Source organism: Equus caballus, chromosome 28 (assembly GCF_041296265.1).
Source record: "Equus caballus isolate H_3958 breed thoroughbred chromosome 28, TB-T2T, whole genome shotgun sequence".
In the NCBI taxonomy this organism is placed as follows: domain Eukaryota; kingdom Metazoa; phylum Chordata; class Mammalia; order Perissodactyla; family Equidae; genus Equus; species Equus caballus.
Window position 1 is genome coordinate 17,121,648 of NC_091711.1, and position 19,378 is coordinate 17,141,025.

At 37.2% G+C, this 19,378-nt stretch overlaps 1 protein-coding gene across 7 annotated transcripts in view; it reads right to left on the bottom strand.

Moving 5' to 3' along the window:
* SLC6A15 (solute carrier family 6 member 15) overlaps positions 1-19,378 on the bottom strand; it is a 52,161-nt gene that overhangs the window by 8,998 nt on the left and 23,785 nt on the right. For all 7 annotated transcript variants that reach the window (XM_070254541.1, XM_070254538.1, XM_070254539.1 and 4 more), the window contains 7 exons: positions 18,314-18,471; positions 17,835-17,961; positions 16,337-16,518; positions 8,821-8,931; positions 4,205-4,446; positions 3,913-4,105; positions 2,805-2,997 (listed from right to left, as the gene is read on the bottom strand). In XM_070254541.1, the coding sequence (XP_070110642.1) occupies positions 2,805-2,997; positions 3,913-4,105; positions 4,205-4,446; positions 8,821-8,931; positions 16,337-16,518; positions 17,835-17,961; positions 18,314-18,471 (1,206 nt within the window). The remainder of the gene's footprint in view (positions 1-2,804; positions 2,998-3,912; positions 4,106-4,204; positions 4,447-8,820; positions 8,932-16,336; positions 16,519-17,834; positions 17,962-18,313; positions 18,472-19,378) is intronic.

The window sequence follows — 19,378 nt, forward strand, 5'->3', positions numbered from 1 at the left end:
GAAAAAACTGAGAAGATTTTTAAAAGTATAAATCTCCATACCCTTCTGCTCTTTTTACTAATAGCAAAGTGACCTTTTCAGGCAGCAAATGTTCACAGGTTATTTCTACTGCTGATAATGCTTTACAGTTTTGGAAGCTACATTGAATTTTTAAACTTATAATGAGACCAATGTAGCTTATAATAAGGTTGTGATAACGTATATTATTATATTTGATTGAAATATGGTTATTTTTAAAGCATAACTGAAAAAATCTCATCAGACCTTGCCTTAGCACCAACCCAAGTCTTGATCTTGATATTGCCAGAACAGATTCATTGGGAATACAATTATGACAGGGTTGGGCAATCTGATTACCCAAGTAACTAAAAAGAGTCATCTAAAAGGAGTTTCCACAGTAGTATCTAAGAAAGATGTAGAAGGTTTTGACCAGCTACCATTAATATAAAAACTTAGAGAGATTCCTGGAATCCATATAATATTCTCATATTTTTTGCCAGACTATTTAGTCTCTCATGCACGTCAGTAGAGAAGCCTTCAACAATAAAAGAAGCCTGTGCTCTATTTCTCAACCACCTTTCGCAGAGGTGAGAAAAAGTGAAAGACGCAGAACAGGTAACAGCAGTTCAGGAGGGGAGAAAACAGACATCCCTGGGTTCAGTCAGTTCAGGTCCCTAACAAGGTCAATAAGTGTGGGTTAAATTAAGCCACTACCGCCATCTCCTAAGCACTGTGCTAGTGGTATGAGTTACATCGTACAGAAATATTATATATAAACACATAATGTAGAAAAGGAAAAGTAACATTCACTTGGAGTCCATCACATACTGAAATGTTTAAATGCTTGTCACAGCACATTGTACTCAGTCTCAGGATGGAAGCAGCAGAGCTTGGATCTGAAGCACGGCCTGTGTCACTTTCACTCTCTCCTAATTACACCATAGTATAAGCTAAACATGAAGTGTATTCTAGGCGCTACAGACGGTAGGTTTTGAGGGAGATGTGAGAGGAAAAGATAGTGAGTGATTCACTTAGCTAAGTCCTATTGTTAGAGAAGACAAAATCACATCTGACAAAGGTGATGGCGGAACATTTCATCAAGGTAAAATATGACTGAAGTATAGGTATGATCCCAGAAGACAGGTATTGGGGGAAGAGCGGGCATTCCCCTTTGCTCTGACCAAATAGGCCAGCCAGTGGGAGTCGGCAGATACTACCTGTGTGTTTTTCCCTCTATGCTGCTGCTTTTCCCTTAATTCTATAAGCCCTCTAACCACAGGAGGGTTTGGATATGGGGCAAAGATAAGGAAAGCAGCAAAGATGACTGTTACGTAGCCTGCATGTCAGGCAGGATATTGATAACCTTAAATCAAACAGAAACTTAAGAAGCAGACTGCCTTTTGTGAGAAGGTAAAGAAGTTTCTCGTCTATATGCAGCTGAGTTCAGGATATCTAGATAGAAATATTTGACAACTGCTGAAATTGTTTTACACACACACACACACACTTAGAGCAGTACGTGATAAAGGTATATATTTGAGTTATTTACACATAAATGATCACTAGATCTTTCAGAGCCTTGGGGAGCTTGAGCACTAGTGCCCAGCATTCAAGATATTTTTTTCCAATTTGTTTTTACATCACTTACCAACACTGTTCCCACACTCTGGTCTGGCCGGCTTCCTTATGGCTCCCTTTATCTCTATTTAATATGTTTAGTAAGACTACCCTCTGACCCCTGAGAAGACCCTTTCCCTTTCCAATTCAACTTCCAGCTCTTTTGCTGACAGTTCTGTCATACATTTAGATGACTTTTGTTGCTTCTTAACTCTTATAACACGAAAAGTCTCTATTATGCTATCTATCAGTATATTACGTGGTACAGATCTTATCTACCTAATTTGATTTTAATTATCAGTACTATTATTTTTGCAGAAGAGGCTCTCCTATATCTCTGTGTCTCTCTTCTAATTTCTCTGATATCCTTTACATAGCTCAATGCAAGGATGAGATACTGCAAAACTGGTGCTGTAATAACTGCTTGCAGATTGGGCTTATCAACAACCATGAATACTAATAATTGTTTTATTTCTTTCCTACTTAGATATTAACTACTAGTAGGCTACAATTGCTGTTTTATAGGAGAACTGGATTTAGGCTTATCAATTTCAGCTATGCACTTTTTGGAAAAGGAGTATTAGATCTGAGCTCCTTTTTTAAACTTTCGTTCTTTTAAGAATTATTTTTTTAACCAATTGTCAATGTCAGAGTTCTTTTTTTTTTTTTTAAAGATTTTATTTTTTTTCCTTTTTCTCCCCAAAGCCCCCTGGTACATAGCTGTATATTCTTCATTGTGGGTCCTTCTAGTTGTGGCATGTGGGACGCTGCCTCAGCGTGGTTTGATGAGCAGTGCCATGTCCGCACCGAGGGTTCGAACCAACGAAACACTGGGCCGCCTGCGGTGGAGCGCGCAAACGTAACCACTCGGCCATGGGGCCAGCCCCCTGAGCTCCTTTTTTAATAATTATTTGACTTGTATACAAAATTATATATGAACATTCTATGACTTTATTCTAGTGCCAGTAATTCATGATAATGACATTATTATTAATAAAGAGAAATAATCATTAACTAATATAATCTATATTAAATCTACCCTCTGCATATTATATAAATAAAATAAATAATACAACTATTATTAATAAAGTGACATTAATAAAACTTTCTTATTTCCATCTCTGATCTCCCACCAAGAGTAAAATAGACTATCAGTTCTATGAAAAGTGAAATACATAAAAACTCACCAGTTAGAATCTCTTTCCTCACTTTGAAAGTATCCACAATAGGCGTGATGATCCCTTCAATGGTTCCAAACATGCTGCCAAGTCCGAGATTGACCAGCATGAGGAAGAACATCACTGACCAGAAGGGAGATGCAGGGAAATGTGTCATCGCTTCTGTAAAGGCAATAAAAGCCAGACCAGTCCCCTGGACAGCCTAAAAAATACACAAAATAGCAACATCAGTACAGAGCAATATTAAGAGATGAGAATATACATCAGTTACAAAGGGGAGGGGAAACTCTGAGTAATAAACATGGAAATAAACTACTGGAAATAAACATGCTGGTACCATGCTGTCTCCTAAGAAACTGTGCCTCTAAACAAACTTCAAGTTGATACTGTTATCTCAAAAGACAACAGGTAGACTAGAATTAAAAAAAAACACAAACACAACTTTTAAGGGTTAGTTAGTCATTAAATCTTTCCTTATAGAATTCAAGATTTATATATTAATGATGACTTCATCCATTATTTCCTGCACATGATTCTTTATGGTTAGTCTCAAGCGTAGTTAGCTCTCTTAAAGTAAGTGATTAATGGCTAATTTCTCCATTATATTTTCCTTTTTGGCAACACAGGGAGAGGGTGACAACCAAAACAAGAATATTTATCAATGTTCACCTATTTCATGTTTATTAAAATATATGACAGTGGCTAAGAAAAAGGACTTAATCATGACTTCTTGAATACAGTTATTAAAATGGCCAAATATCATCCATGCATCAAAAGATTCATGCAATATGGAAATCATAGTCATAATTCAATTTTTGTAGTGAATATTATACCAGGAAAGGTATCAGACTAATTTCATTTTCTCTGATGAAAATCACTTAAAATTTATATTCATATTTTTAATCATTGTGATTTAATCAATGAAATTGTTTTTTAAAGTAAAAGCAAACCTTTATGATTTAAGAAAGTATGTTCTTGGAAATAAAGAATATGAATTTTGAACGAGCATAATCTTATACAGGCATTTCAAAGGTTATTTTCCTAAAAGGAATCTTCTGGACAACGCGTATTTTAAGTGAATGATGATTATTTTATTGCTTAAACACAGCCTACTAACTTTATTTAGCTCATCTTCAATTTGACAGGAATTGAGATGAAGAGCGGGAAACTCCCCTTCTTTCACTTTTTGAACGATGTCATAAACTAAATGATAATCTTCTGCAGTAACAGCTGAAAAGTTGATATGATGGGGGATAATATCGTGACTAAGGTTGCCCATTTTCAGAAATTTTATGATCATTTCCGAATTTCTGAAAAACAGAACAACATATTAATGAACACATGCATTTAGGGGGTACTTTTTCTATATAATTATGCCATCAAAAGCTAAAGGAAATTGATATCCATACTCTGCAATGCATTTCTCATTTATGACACTGGCTTTGAAGCCCAGAACTGCAAACACCACCAATGTTGCCAGGACAGAAGTAAAAAAATTGATGAAGGACACCAGGACAGCATCAAAGTGGCAGTTGTTGTCTCTCTTGTTGTAGCTTGAAAAGGCAATGACGCCACCAAATCCCAGCCCTAAGGCGAAGAACACCTGGGTAGCCGCTTCTCTCCAGACCTTCGGCTCCAGCATCATTTCCAGCTGTTGAAAATTAAACATAATAGAAGTCGATTGCAAAATAATAGTTCAGAATAATCTACATGCAATTAGTTCTATTGTTTAAATATATCATAATGATATCTATGTACACAAAGCTTATTTAAATCAGGGGGACAATTTGTTCTTAAGGAGAAATAACAAACTTTTCATTTAGGAATGAAACAAGGAATATGACTAAGAAATACTATAGACTATCAAGACTTTAGATGGAGTTTTACTTACATGGAGATTTTCTACTTCTATGGGAATTTTAAATATCTTTAAGACAAATCGTCAAAGGATTATTTGAAAGAGAAATTAACTATCTTCAATTATTTCCCATGTCTTTTTCTTTCCAAAGCAAAATAAATCAATTATCAATAAAAGTTAAATAGCTGCTTAACAAATATCTTAAGTTTTGTGTTTTCTGGCGAAATCTAATAGTCAAAGTAGGGGCCGGCTCCGTGGCCGAGTGGTTAAGTTCACGTGTTCCGCAGCGGCGGCCCAGGGTTCGGATCCTGGGGACGGACATGGCGCCGCTCCTCGGGGCACGTTGAGGTGGCGTCCCACATCCCACAACTAGAAGGACCTGCAACTAAGATATACAACTGTGTACAGGCGGGGTTTGGGGAGATAAAGCAGAAAAAAAAATAAATAAAGATTGGCAACAGTTGTTAGCCCAGGTGCCAATCTTAAGAAAAAAAAAATAATAATAGTCAAAGTAGATAATAATTATAAGCTTGGTAGAGTTGAACTATTTGTACTTTGCATATTCATGTATATATCATTCATTCATTCTATAGTTTCCTGAAAGCCTTTTCTTTGAAAATTGAAGAAATTCAACCATGTCATTTCTAAGACCCTTTCAGATCCAAAGTTCTAAAGGTCTGAATCTGTGCTGAACACGTGTTTCAAGTAGCTCTACTTTACTTCTTAGACAATTAGCACTGTATTGTATACAACCAAATCTTTTAAATGGGACAATTAATATTAGCCATATCTGACACAGACCTCAATAAGCAGTCAAGTTTGATTTCAGTAACAGGAGTGTTTAAATTGGTATTTTATCTCTTTTTTACTATTACAATGAAATTGCCTTTATTGGGAGCTATGTCAAATACAGTAAGGAATGAGTTCCACAGCAAGTTTCAGATCCTGGTTCTGCCATTTAATAACCTAAAAGCAGTGCAGCCTGGGATAAGCGGCCCCACTTGCAAGATGGGAGTGACAAGACATGGACCACTTACCACGTCGCCTACCACGCTCCAAGTGCTCGGGAATTGCTAACATGTATGGATCAAAGTTGTAGGCACACTGATAAGCATTTTATATGGATTATCTAATTTAATCTTCACTACAATCTGTGAAATTGTTGCTACTGTTATCTGAATTTTAGAAAGGTTAAGTAACCTGACTGAGGTTACAGAAGTTCTGGGGTGGAGCTGAAATATGAACACAAGTTAATTCCAAAATGCATCCTCTCTCAAATATTAGGCTTTCTTGTTCAACGAATTTTAGTGATTATTATTAAAATATATTAAATATTCTCATGGAACATAATCATGATTATATTTATAACTTACAAATAACTAAGATATGCATACTGTTTATTGACCATTGCTACATTACCATTCCGTGGTTAATACTGATCTACTACAAAACACTCAGCTGTCTTTCTCTACTGTACCCACTAGATGGCAGGCAACACCTATTTACCAAAGACATTCGTCAGGTAACGCCCAATTCAGGAACAAAATCTCCATTTACTGTTTGGGGAATATTTCAAGTGCTTAGGTACTTCCTCTGTCTTACATAAACAATGTAAACTAAAAAGCAATTGACAACTTCTTATCATTACTGTATTAACTCTCACATCCTACAGTGACACAAAATCTTATCAACAGTCAAAAAAAAAAGCGAGCTGAACTATACTAATAGTGATCCCTAGTGATGTGGGGTCAGTGAGCTGAGGAGTCGAAAGAAAGATTTCTTGGACTCTCAAGATCTGGCAGTAGTGCTCTTTTATTTAGAGAATAGTGTGGAATAGCATGGGGACAGGACCCATGGGTAGGCAGAGCTGGTGCCTGCATGCTGCTGCTGACATGGGGACAGGACCCATGGGCAGTCAGAGCTGCTGCTGGCATGCGGAGCTGCTGCTGCTGCCGCCTCTGCTGCAAACATGGGTGGAGAGTAAGGCTAAATTTAAGGCATAGGTATGTGAGTTATCTCTTTACAAGACAAAGGAAAGAATATGTAAAAAAGTTAAAATGGTATCAGTGCCAGTAGGGTCCGGCCATTGGGCGGTCCCACAACTTTTAGATAAGAATCAAACCGGATTGAGTAAATGGCAGAAATCACCGCTTAAATATTATCTTCAGCTAATGACAAAGGAGGATTTGGGGGGGGGGGGGTCAGTTACATGAGGTTGCCAGACAGTAAACAACTTGAGTTCTTGCCTTTGGCATTGATTAAGAGTTTCTAGAGATAAGGCCATCCCCCTTCTTCCTGGCACAGAGAGGAGGCATCTTTACAGATAGAGGTTTCCCTTACAAATGTAAATGTTTCCCAACAAAGGGCAAGCAAATTCCACTCCTCGGAGCCTGCTTCTCATCTTCAGGTTTAAAATTAACCAGCCTAAAATCCTCGTCACCTAGTAGAGGTTTAAAACATTAATAACGATGCAGTTTTAAATACGGGGCCATGTAAAAGTGTCATATCAAAGTATGTAAATTCTAAAACATCTATTTAAACCAAATATTTAGAATTATGTCACAAGCAATTGCTAACTTAGAAACAGGTAACATTCCAGAAATTCACATCAAAGCAAGTTGTTTTAAACTCAGAAAACTTGGGGCCGGCCCGCTGGCACAGCGGTTAAGTTCGCACATTCCGCTTTGATTGGCCTGGGGTTTGCCGGTTTGGATCCCGGGTGCGGACATGGCACCGTTTGGCACACCATGCTGTGGTACACGTCCCACATATAAAGCAGAGGAAGATGGGCATGGATGTTAGCTCAGGGCTAGTCTTCCTCAGCAAAAAAACAGAGGAGGATTGGCAGCAGTTAGCTCAGGGCTAATCTTCCTCAAAAAAATAAATAAATAAATAAATAAATAAACTCAGAAAACTTTTCTTTCAATATTACAAATATAAATATTTTGGGTCATTAAGTATGGCCCATTTGAAGCTGATTTAAATTACAATATAGCTGAAATTTATAAACCTCAACTAGTTATCCACTGAGGAGTTCCAACAACTCTAAATGTTGGACTTTTGAACTATTCAAGAAAACCAGATACCAATGTCAGCATTTTGTTGCTAAAGAACGAACACCATGTTGGAACCAGACACCTAAAGAACACAGCCTCTTTTACACAGGATCAAGGCAGCTGCCGGTGTGACGAAGAATTCCAGGAAAGCTAATATCTTCTGCCCAAATCTCAACACGACCTGGCTGCACATTCAGATAACTTCTCATTTCTGAACTAATTTTGAAATTGCATCTTTATAACTCAGTGTCTGCCTATGATAGTGTTAGCAAACTAATAGTGAGGTGCAACTTCATTTTGGTGACCAAAATATATATATAGCTCAAAACTTGTTTTCATTTCCTGTAAAATCAATATAACAAGTCCACGAGTAATGATGAATCGGATTCAATGGGTCCAGTGTTGAGTTCAGCTCTAAGCTGAATGGCAGAGCATAAGGTCTGAGCTTTTATGTGCCTATGAAGAATTTTCCTAAAATGTATATGCATCTACAAAAGTTACAGAACTTCCCAAACTCAGAACTATAAATATTCTCCCAGAAGGTACAAAATCTCCAAACAAACAAACAAAAAACAAGAAAGCATTGATTTCTTCTGAGACAGGATGTAGAGCATAGCAGGGTTCTTAACCTGAGTCCATGGATTTTAAGTGATCTGTCAACCTCCTGAAACACGAAGCAAATTAATATGTTGATTATTTTTTCTGGTAAGAAGATCCTACTATTGGTTTTATCAAAGGGGTCCATGATACAAAAATGTTAATAACTCCTGAAATAGAGGAGGAAGAAGAGTAAATAGAGATTGAAAAGTTCTAGAATTTATCCGTGTAAAAATTAGAAATTAATTGACTATAAAAGAGGAATTTTTGAAGCTTAAATAGTGATAGTCTTACTCTAGAACTAAAATGGAATTTAAATTGGAGCTGGATGGATATAATTATAGATATACAAAGGCTCTAGTTTTCCTAGGCTGGTTAACATAACAGCTGTAATTTAAAAGTCTAATGTACATGTGTTAGAATAATTATCCCTTAAATCTAACTATGGGAATATTTTAACAATAAACAGAATGCTTTCATGGTAATAAACCTTAACCAGAAGTACAGTACACACCTTAGGGGTGAACATGTGGCGGATGCCATCAGTTGAGCCGTTTAACAGGAGCGCTCTGATGAGGAAGCAGAGAAGTACGACATATGGAAACAGAGAACTGAAATACATGATCTGCAAAGAAAGAAAAATAAAAATAGGTGAGATACACTAACTACAGTCTTTTTTATAGTTAAGATTATGTGTTCTGTTCTGTACTTTGACAGTTACTGTTTTTATAGTATGATTAATAACACTATCAATAAGTTGTATAGCCATCTTACTAGAATGGCTAATTAGTCTTGATTCAACATAACCTATTTAAGATCCTATTTGAGATATACAGAAAAATAAGAAATCTTCCTGGTTTAATCTCCTTTAAAATAGTCCATAGATATAGAGTAACTTGAAATAGTGCTAATTCCTTATAGTTCATAAAATAAGCAATATTTAAGAGAAATGAGTGGTCACTGACTCCCTAACAAATTTCTACTTTCATTATTGTAGGCAGAAGGAAAAGAAAAGGCTTTTTTTCCCATTAACGTAAGTTCCACTAAGATTCTGTAAAGCTTCTGGAGTAGAGAGTGGTCCCTATGTTGTCTCCTACAGAACCTCAACAGTTAACCACGTAAAGGTTTTACTTTCTTCTTCAGCATTTTCACCATTAAAGTTAAGCAAATGTTTATCATAGGAAAAGAATTGTCCTAACTAGACATTTTGACATCTCCACGTGGAAGCCCTGTGGGTCTCTAAGACTTTTCAGGTCCCCAAGGGAACTTCTGAATTTCCCCTAAAGCTGTCCCCACCCATCTCTAAGTAAATGGCCCCACCAACCATCCAGCGGCTAAAGTCAAACGTCCAGAAGTAGTCCTGCACTATTTGTAACATTCTCCTAACTGGTTTCCAGGTTAACCAGAGATAACTTGGGTTATCTCATTCACTGCTTAACACACTCCAGGGATTTCTAAAACACTTGGAACAAAACTTGAATTCCTCCTTCCCACCTGCAAAGCCTTACGCTGGAGCCCTACCTGCCTGCCCCAGCACTCTTCCCCGGGCTGAGTTCTGGCCCAGCAGGCCCCTGCTGGCTGTGGGCAGACCAAGCTCTTCAGCTTCAGGGCCAGAGCAGGGCTGGGCCCTCAGTCTGAGGCGCTCATCTCCCTCCTCTGAGCATGACTCGCTTCTCTCTGTCATTTACATCTCATCTTCACCTTCTCCAGGAAATCTTTCCAGACCACCCAAAATAAGGCTACACTTTTTTCCATCCGATATCCCCCATCTGCCCTCCCCTGTGCTCTATGAACCCTCCATATTATCTTGTTTTGTTTTTTTCTGACGGGACTCAGCACTGTCAAAATTATGTTATTTATACATTTACTTACTAATTTCCAGTCTCCCCTTTGTTGTTAGTGCCATCCAGTCAATTCTGACTCCTAGGGAGCCTGCGTAGAGCAGAGCGGAACCCTGCGCCATTCTCTCCCCTTCTAGCACTGTATCAGACAGCGCTCCGCGGTTATTCACAGGGTTTTCATGACCAATTTTTTCGGAAGGGGATGGCTAGGTCCTTCTTCCTAGTCTGCCTTAGTCTAGAAGCTCTGCTGAAATCTGTCCACCATGAGTGACCCTGGTGGTATTTGAAATACCAGTAGCATAGCTTTCAGCATCACAGTGACATGCAGCCGCCACAGTATGACAACCACCAGAGGGACGGTGTGGTTCCCTGACCAGGAAACCAACCCAGTGAGAGCACCAAATCTTAACCACTAGACCACCACCAGCCTCCCCTACTGGAATACAAGCTTAGCAAGGGCTAGGGCCTTTTCCCTTCTATTGGCTACCATATCCCAAACACATAACACAGGTGCTGGTACATAGTGGGCATATGATATGTGTTTGGGGAAGGGAGGAATGGAGGGTGGGAAGAATGGAGGAAAAATTGTCATAGCAGAGGATGGCTCAGGGCATGTAAGAGAGATTGAACTCAATAAGCACTATAAACAAACAATGTAAGTCGACATCATAATCTGCTTTTCTTCTATAGTTCTATCCACTTAGATTTAAACACATGTGGAACACCCTAAGAAAAAAATTAATATTACAAATAAAATCTCAACATACTTAGGAATCCATATAAAAATAAAAATAATCATCTTATTCAGTTATAATAGAACTTAATTTTTCAATCATTTCAACCTGGTTTAATTCCTTGATTACTTCCATTCACCCACATTTCTTTTTATCAGAATGCCTTCACAGTACTTTTTTGTTCATTCTTCTTGCCTACTTTTAGCATTCTTTAAATTTGTTAGCTTACTATGTATCTAGTTAAGTAGCCTGATCTCACCTGAATTAAAGCTATCCCTTTTACGATTCTTCTTCACAAATCTTGAGGCTAGCCAGAGGCATGGATTCGCTTCTGCACAGCACCTTATCTTTTTGTTTTTTTAAACAGAACTCAAATTTGCTGCCTTATACGTGACTTAAATGACTTCCATTAATCCCATTTATTTAAAACTGAAAATGAAGGCTACACACTGAACTAGTCTGGAAAGGTCGATAGAATTTTTCCAATAAATTTACTCAGTATGTTTTAAATATAGTTGCAAATTAGAGACTAAGGGAAGAACTGATTCTTTCGGTACTTGTATTTATCCAGGCTCAACAACTCCAAACACACCCTTAATAAGTCCCTCTTTCCCACGTGCCATAACCAACTGGTCAACAAGACCAAGTGATTCCATCACAGAAATCTGACGTCTGTCCCTTCGTTTCCATCCTCAATGACGTGTGACCTTCCACTTTTATGACAGGTCCCTGCTCACCTGGCCTCCAGATTCTCCCTGCCAGCTCTCCCCTTCATCCCTGAAATCCACCATCCACATTACTTTCCAAACCAAAGAGCTGATGGTATCAATGAACTGCCAAACACCCTCCGATATCCCACACCATTTATCAGGTAACAGCCGCTGTGACCAGTGTCCACAGATCCTTCAGGATCTGCTATTCACTCACATTTCAAGTTTCATCTCCGAAGAGCTGCACAGATTGTATGTAAAAGTCACACAGGGGTACTCAGCAGTCGTTGGGCTTTGCACATCCAGTGTTCTCTCTCTGAACTTTCTGGTGAACTGCTTCAAACATCAAACTCTAGCCCAAAAGTTACCTCCTCTGTGAAGCTTTCCCCCAAACCCATGTGAATTTCAGTGGCTGCCTCTGCTATCATGCACTTTATGTGCCTCTACTACCGCACTTATTCTGCTAATTATCTGTCCACCGATTAAATTATGGGTTCCATGAGGACAAAACTGTGGCTTGTTCATCTTTGCATATCCATCAGCACCTGACATATAGTAGATACTCAAAAATATTGTACATTAAGAGAGAATTTATAGGAAGTTAAATTGTCCTTTCTGAATACATTCCCTAAAAAAAAATCAACTTATCTTTATTCTGCAGTACTTTTTAAATCATATACTAATATACGACTGGACTCATTTCAATTTTCATTTATTAATTTAACACGTTTTGAGTTCTGAAAGATATTGATCTGGATTCAGTGATACAAGACTCTAGCATAGCTTCCTAAAAGAGAACAGGAAAATTTCACGTTCATTATAACAAAGAGAAAAATAACAGTCAAGATTTTAAACATTCCAGTAGGGTTAAGTAGGTCATGTCTGAATTTTCTTGTTCTGCGAGCAGGCAAAAGGGCAAAATATTTAATTATTAAATTATGAAATTTAAAGATGTATCTTAAGTCAGCACTTTTACAGACACACCCGTATTGTGTTTTTAAACACAAATTCTTTACATTTAATCAAATGAGTCTGATCTTATTATACCAACACAGTCAGCTGCACAATATTATTAAAAATAGGCTAAATTCTACCTAACTACATGCAAATTGTTACACATTCTCCTTACCGTACTTTATGTTATGCATCACTACCTAAAATTATTTTGCCAATTTTATTGTCTGCCTCTGCCACTAGAATGACATTCCATGAGGACAGGCATTTTGTCTGCCTGGTTCATTGCTGTATCTCCAGACGAAATATGTGTTAAATGAACAGATGAATGATCCTTACATTGTCCAAGAAGTACACATTTTTAAGAACTGGGAAACAACACAATGAAATATGTTTCTTTGTCTGATTTTAAGACTCCTGGGTCTCGACAGCTGAAATGCCTTCACAGCAAGTACATGCAGTAAGAGATTAGTTTATCAATCAAAATGTTGTATAAAAATATTTTTATTCTACTCAAGTACTGAAGAACAGAAAACATGTAATCATTGAGTTATTTCTTTTTACATATTAAAATGTTTACTATAAACACACCTTCTCTTTGAGGACTTCAGAGCCTAGTTCTAGCTCTGCCACTTATCAGTTGTTTAATTCTGGCCAATTCTTTATTGTATCTAAGCTTCTTAACCTTGTAGTAAAATGGGGATAAAAACACAAATCATCTGGCTGACACAAAGATTAAACAAGCTAATGTAGGCAAAGAAAAGAACTTAGAACAGTAGTAGTAACTATGGCAAAGCAGTACTAGTAGAAAATATTACCTTAGGGTCAGAAGAAAGCTTAGAGCTTCTCCTTTCTATCCTGCTTTTTTGGGGCAGGCATCCCCTTAATAGAGGCTGTAACAAAGGGACATGCAACCTCTGACACCTCCAGTGATGCTGCACTGGGACAACTAAGGTACCAGGCCTCATGGCTGAAAGGTCTTCCTTTCTTTGAAGATGTACCACCACTCTGCCAATCTCCATAATCCCCAATATTGGATCATAGTTCTGCTCTCTGTGGCCACACAGAATGAGCCTGATTCTTCTTCTTTTTTTTTTTTTTAAGATTTTATTTTTTTCCTTTTTCTCCCCAAAGCCCCCCGGTACGTAGTTGTATATTCTTCGTTGTGGGTCCCTCTAGTTGTGGCACGTGGGATGCCGCCTCAGCATGGCCCAATGAGCAGCACCACGTCCGCACCCAGGATTCGAACCAACGAAACACTGGGCCGCCTGGAGCTGAGCGCGCGAACTCAACCACTCGCCCATGGGGCCAGCCCCCAAGCCTGATTCTTCTTTTGATTCAACTATTTGAAGATTGTGATCACAGGGCTGAGATTTCTCTTCTCCATAATAAAGGAGGAAGTAAAGATTTCAGAGAAATCCAGTACTGCAGGCACAGTCCAGTGAGGTGTGTCTACCTGGCCCAAGGAGAATGACACTGTCAGACTCCTCTTTTAATTCATGCAGTTTCTAATTAGCATTTTGTGTGGTGTGTGTGTCTGTGTGTATGTTTGTATGTTTGGCCACACATATCACAAGCTGACTCATACTCTTCTTTTAGCTACTAAATCCTCTAATCTAAGTCATTTTTTTCATATACTACCCTTAAACCATGGTTCTCTATTCTCTACTTGTGTGATTGTTCATTTGGAGGCTGCTTTGGAAGACAAACATAGAGCTTTCCATTCAATCCTAACAAATTTCTTCTTCTTATATTTAGATCATTGTTTCAGACAAAGAGACTGTGACAATTTAGATTTCCATCCCTTTGCTCACATTACTTACAGCTTTCTCCCCATCCACACCTACTGAATTCTTACTTCAAATTCTGACCAAAAGCCATTCTCCCTGAAGCCTTCTTATAGAAATAATAAACTGTACGTACTAACACATTGTATTACATTTTGTAAGATAAAGTTATATTACATGACATTAGAAAAATATCCCAAATCCTGTGATAAGAAAAGGATGAATATTTCTTTAAATGATAAGACACATACTCAGACTAAGAAGAAACAAAATGTGGCAGTAACAATGGAGCACGGGGAGTTCTGGACTTCTCTGGCTGACCACAGTTGGTACCCTTTCTACCAAATGACATTTTCTTAGCATGCTTGTAAATATGGTTAGATTTGGCTTAAGAATCTATTCCTTTATTTATAACCTGACTGCAATGTCTCTCTGATATAGCAGAAGACACGTCCAATTGAACAAATTAATTGAATTTAATCACACAGTACATTAACATTCAGAAAAGACTGAAAGATTCAGATGTGTTATCCACCACGTTCATTTCTTCAAAGGAAAAATGGTATAGGAGTTCCAGCAGGAAGGTTAATATAAAATCAGCTATGGCTTACAAATTAAAAATATCATTAAACATTTTGAATTCAATGAAGTAACAGGAAGCAAAGATGAATTAGACAGACTTCTGCCCTAAGAGTCCACTATCTGATGGGAAAAAAATACAACAGTGAGAGACATTACAGTGCTACAATTAAATAACACGGGCTCTAGATTTAGACGGACCTGTCAGGTTTGACGCCAGGTACCAGCACTTACTAGCTATGACACTTCGGGCAAGTTACGTCATTTCTCAAATTTGTTTTTTTACCTTTAAAATAGGCCCGAGAGTAGCAATTACTTCTTAGAATTTCTTTAGAATTAAAAGGGATAAAGCATATAAAGCAATTACCACAGGGCCTAGAGCAAAATAAACATAGAAGAAATATTGATCTCTGTTAGTGTTCTTGCTCTGATCATTGTGAGAATCATCTTCACCATATCATTTACTACCACTACTACCTACTACTACTACCTACTACTACTACTACTACTACTACTGGTCCCACTCCTACTAGCACATGATGCTGACTGGTAAAATATTAGCCTGGAAAGATACATGATCAGATCTATGCTTTGGAAAGAAAAAATGGTAGAGATGGACTGCTGAGGGGTAGAGAGAAGCAGCACCCACAATAAATTCTTGCTATGGTCCAGCCAAAAGATGTAGAGAGCTTTAAAGCAATGATAGTAATAATGAAAAGAAAATGTAATATAAAAGCAAAATGGTGAACAGCAATTACTTTCATAATGCATCTTTAAAAAAAAGAACTCGAGGTATCTAGAATTCACTTAATGTCTTTTTCAACCACAGCCTTTTAAAATGTTCCATGTGCCCTGGCAGGCATGCCCTTTAATCTTCTACATTACTCTGAGCTCCTTGTTGAGATTATCATAACTACCTAATGATGTTCAGATATTTTAAGAAGCCCTCCACACTAGACTATTTTAAAAGCTTTTATGCAACTATTCCTTAGAAAACCCATAGTAGAGAAAAATAAATGATACAACACCAAAAAAATGAACGAATTCTTCATCCTGCCACTTTCCCCAATTTCCGTGATTGGAATTAGCAGGTAATGAGAAAACTAAAACATTAAGGTCAACTGAATACAAGCAAAAAGAAAGGACTTTCGGGTCCTGACAAAACATTTCACAGAAGATCTTGATGAAATAAGGAAAGATTCTAAAGGACTTAGATTTCACTATAAAACACTTACATCTTTATTTATGCCCTTTCTTTAATTTAAACACATTTGAAAAAGCACCACTTTTAACCAATCTTTAATTAACTACCTAAAATGAAGTACTACTTGCAGTTTGCCCACAGAGCTTCGTAACAGAGCTTGAGGCGGGCGTAGAACCCAGGAATCATGGGGATTAGCAGAATCAGAGCTCTAACATACTAACTTTTCCAGAAGACTGAATGCCTTTGATCATAGCCAAGCAAACCACGACCCAGGCAGCCAGCAAGCAGATGGTCATCTTCCAGTTTAAGCCCCCACTTTCAGAAATGGAATTGGAAATATTCAGTGCTTCTCTGTACCAGTAATATGTGGTGGCAGAACTTTTTTCACATTCTGGCTCTACAACTGTAGAAAGAAGGGTAACACGATCATTTCAGACACAAAGAGACAATGAGATATTAAGACACCAACAAGACAATTTTTCTTCCAGTAAACCTGTAAATCAACACTTAACATTTCCTAGGAAAGTACTACTTATTCTACAGAAGCATTTAAATTCACAATAAAAACTCAACTGTGCAAAAATGTGGAAAATCCATAGACACATATCCTCTTTGATATTTCCTTTTACACATTTCTAAAATAGGAATATGTTAGCTTTTTATTAAAGTAATTAAGACATATCAGTTTTATAGCCCCTTCTACCCCCAAAATTATCTGATCAACTTCCTGGGGCAGAGCTGTCAAATAGGCTACCTGCTAGCCATATGGAGCTAGTCTAAAGTGACATGGGCTGTAAATATAAAATACAAGGGGGATTTTGGAGACTTAATACAAGAAAAATAAAGCAGATTATTACATTAATATTTGTAATATTAATTATATGTTGAAATGTTAATATTTTGGATATATTGGATTAAAGAAAATACTTCATCTGTTTCTTTTTACTTTTTTAAAATGTGGCTACCAGAGGGATTGTCCCCATGGCCGAGTGGTTAAGTTTGCACACTCTGCTTCAGCGGCCCAGGGTTTCACTGTTCGGATCCTGGGCGCGGACACGACACCAGTTAGACCACGCTGAGGCAGCATCCCACATGCCACAACTAGAAGAACCCACAACTAAAATATATACAACTGTGTTCTGGGGGGATTTGGCGAGAAAAAGCAGAAAAAAACCAAAAAAGATTGGCAATAGTTGTTAGCTCAAGTGCCAATCTTTAAAAAAAAAAATGTGGCTATCAGAAAGTTTCAGACTACATATGTGAGTTGCATTCTGTGTTTACTGGACAACACTATGATAGGGAATTGTTCTTCATTTATATTCTAGGATATAAAAATAAATGATGGAATGTGAAACAACAGAATTGAAGACATAAAAACAATTATTTCAATCCAAATTCTTCTTTTTGTCCTCATTTTATTTTAGTGAAAATGTAAGGCATCAAGAAAGGTGTAGAAAATAAAAGATTGTCCAATTAACAACTGAAGGCCTATAATATTTTACCCTAATGTCATGGGGCACAATAAAATACCTTGGGGAGAGCCAGTAAAATTAGATGGTGCCAAAGGTCTATCTTTCTGAGTATGCCAATCCTAAATGTGAGGAAATAATTTTGAAAGATTTTCCCACATTATTTTAAAAAGAAAAAGTCTTGAAAGCTCATGCCTTTACCAACTTTATGATCTTTAAACACAAAAACATTACGCTGTACATGTCTTACAAGTGTGTGAAGCATTTTTCACCAAAGGACACTGATCCCAAGGTAGAGGTTGCTGAAAGGACTGAGAAAAATAAAACAAACTCCAGCCGATGATGACGTTGTAGTAGAGAGCCACGAAAAAGCACACCTGCAAAATAAAAGCATGCGATTACAGCGAACCGCTCACACCCCTTCTTTTGAAACAATGCGATGAAATGCATAAAACCCCATTTAACATTTGAATATCCTCCTCATTTTATTTTATTTGAAACATGTTATCTTTTCTAAAAAGATGGCTCATCGGCCTTACATGCATTAGCAAGATTGAACTATATTATTTACAGCTTGTTTTGTGTTTTAGTGCAAGCTCCAGTAGTGTTTTTTTTTAACATATGATTAAAAGAGTGGAAATACACACTCAAAAGTTTCATGTAAATACAAACTATATAACTACAAACCCTGTAAAAATTATATGGCATATACCATACCAAGAAACTTACTACACAACTTGCAAATCCAATCCCGCCCAGTTTAGGGCTTATGTAATTCCATACACCAATGCTTCCTCGCCGAATTCTTTGGCCCACAGAAAGTTCCAGAAAAAAAAGGGGAATACCTATTACCAGAAGCAGTATTAAATATGGCAAAAGATATGCACCTACAGAGACAAGAGCAAACAAAATAGATTATATTTTCAACAGTCACAGTAGAGAAGACACTAATTCTGATTATCTCATGAAAGATGATATTTGAACTTTTATATAGTATAATTATAAGACCTAATAACATATTATATATAAATTATATATGTATATATAAACTTTAAAGAAAATGCAATTTCAGTACTTTAAACTGCCTAGTATTTGAAACCTGAATTTGACTGCTACAAAGAGTTTCTGATAAAAAAAAATGACGATAAAAGTAAGGATACCAGTGAATAATTTGCTTCATTTTATTGAAAGAGTAAAAGAGCTTCATTTTCCATAAAAATAAACGAGAGTAAGAAATCTCTACTTTCTCATGGCTGATTTGCAGTCTTTCTGACTTGAGTTGATTCTAGAAAGGGATATGTAATGTAAGTATGGATGCATGAGCTTATAAAACAGAATTATCAAAATTCTAATTCCAAAATCATTAGCAAACTTCAGGCACTAATGATCTAAAAATGTTTTCCAAAGGACCAAAAGTTCATTGTAACACCTGCATCAAATGCTAGAGTGTGAATGGGTACGTATGTGTGAACGACTAGAAAAAAAGAGAGAATGAATTAAGACTGGACTCATTGGGAATCTTTCCTTAATTATGTGCACATAACATACTATTCGATACTTAGCCTTTCCTTCTAACTTAACTACTCTAACATTAGCCCCCCATATTAAAAATAGACGTAGCTATCATATAACTGAGCATTTACTATTTGCCAGGCACATTTCTAAGCACGTTACAAGTAGTTACTCATATACTCCTTACGAGAATCCAATGCAGTAAGTACCATTATTATCTTCATTTTACAGGTGTGGGAACTAAGCCCAAGAAGTAAACTTGTGAAAGGTCACATGGCTAGT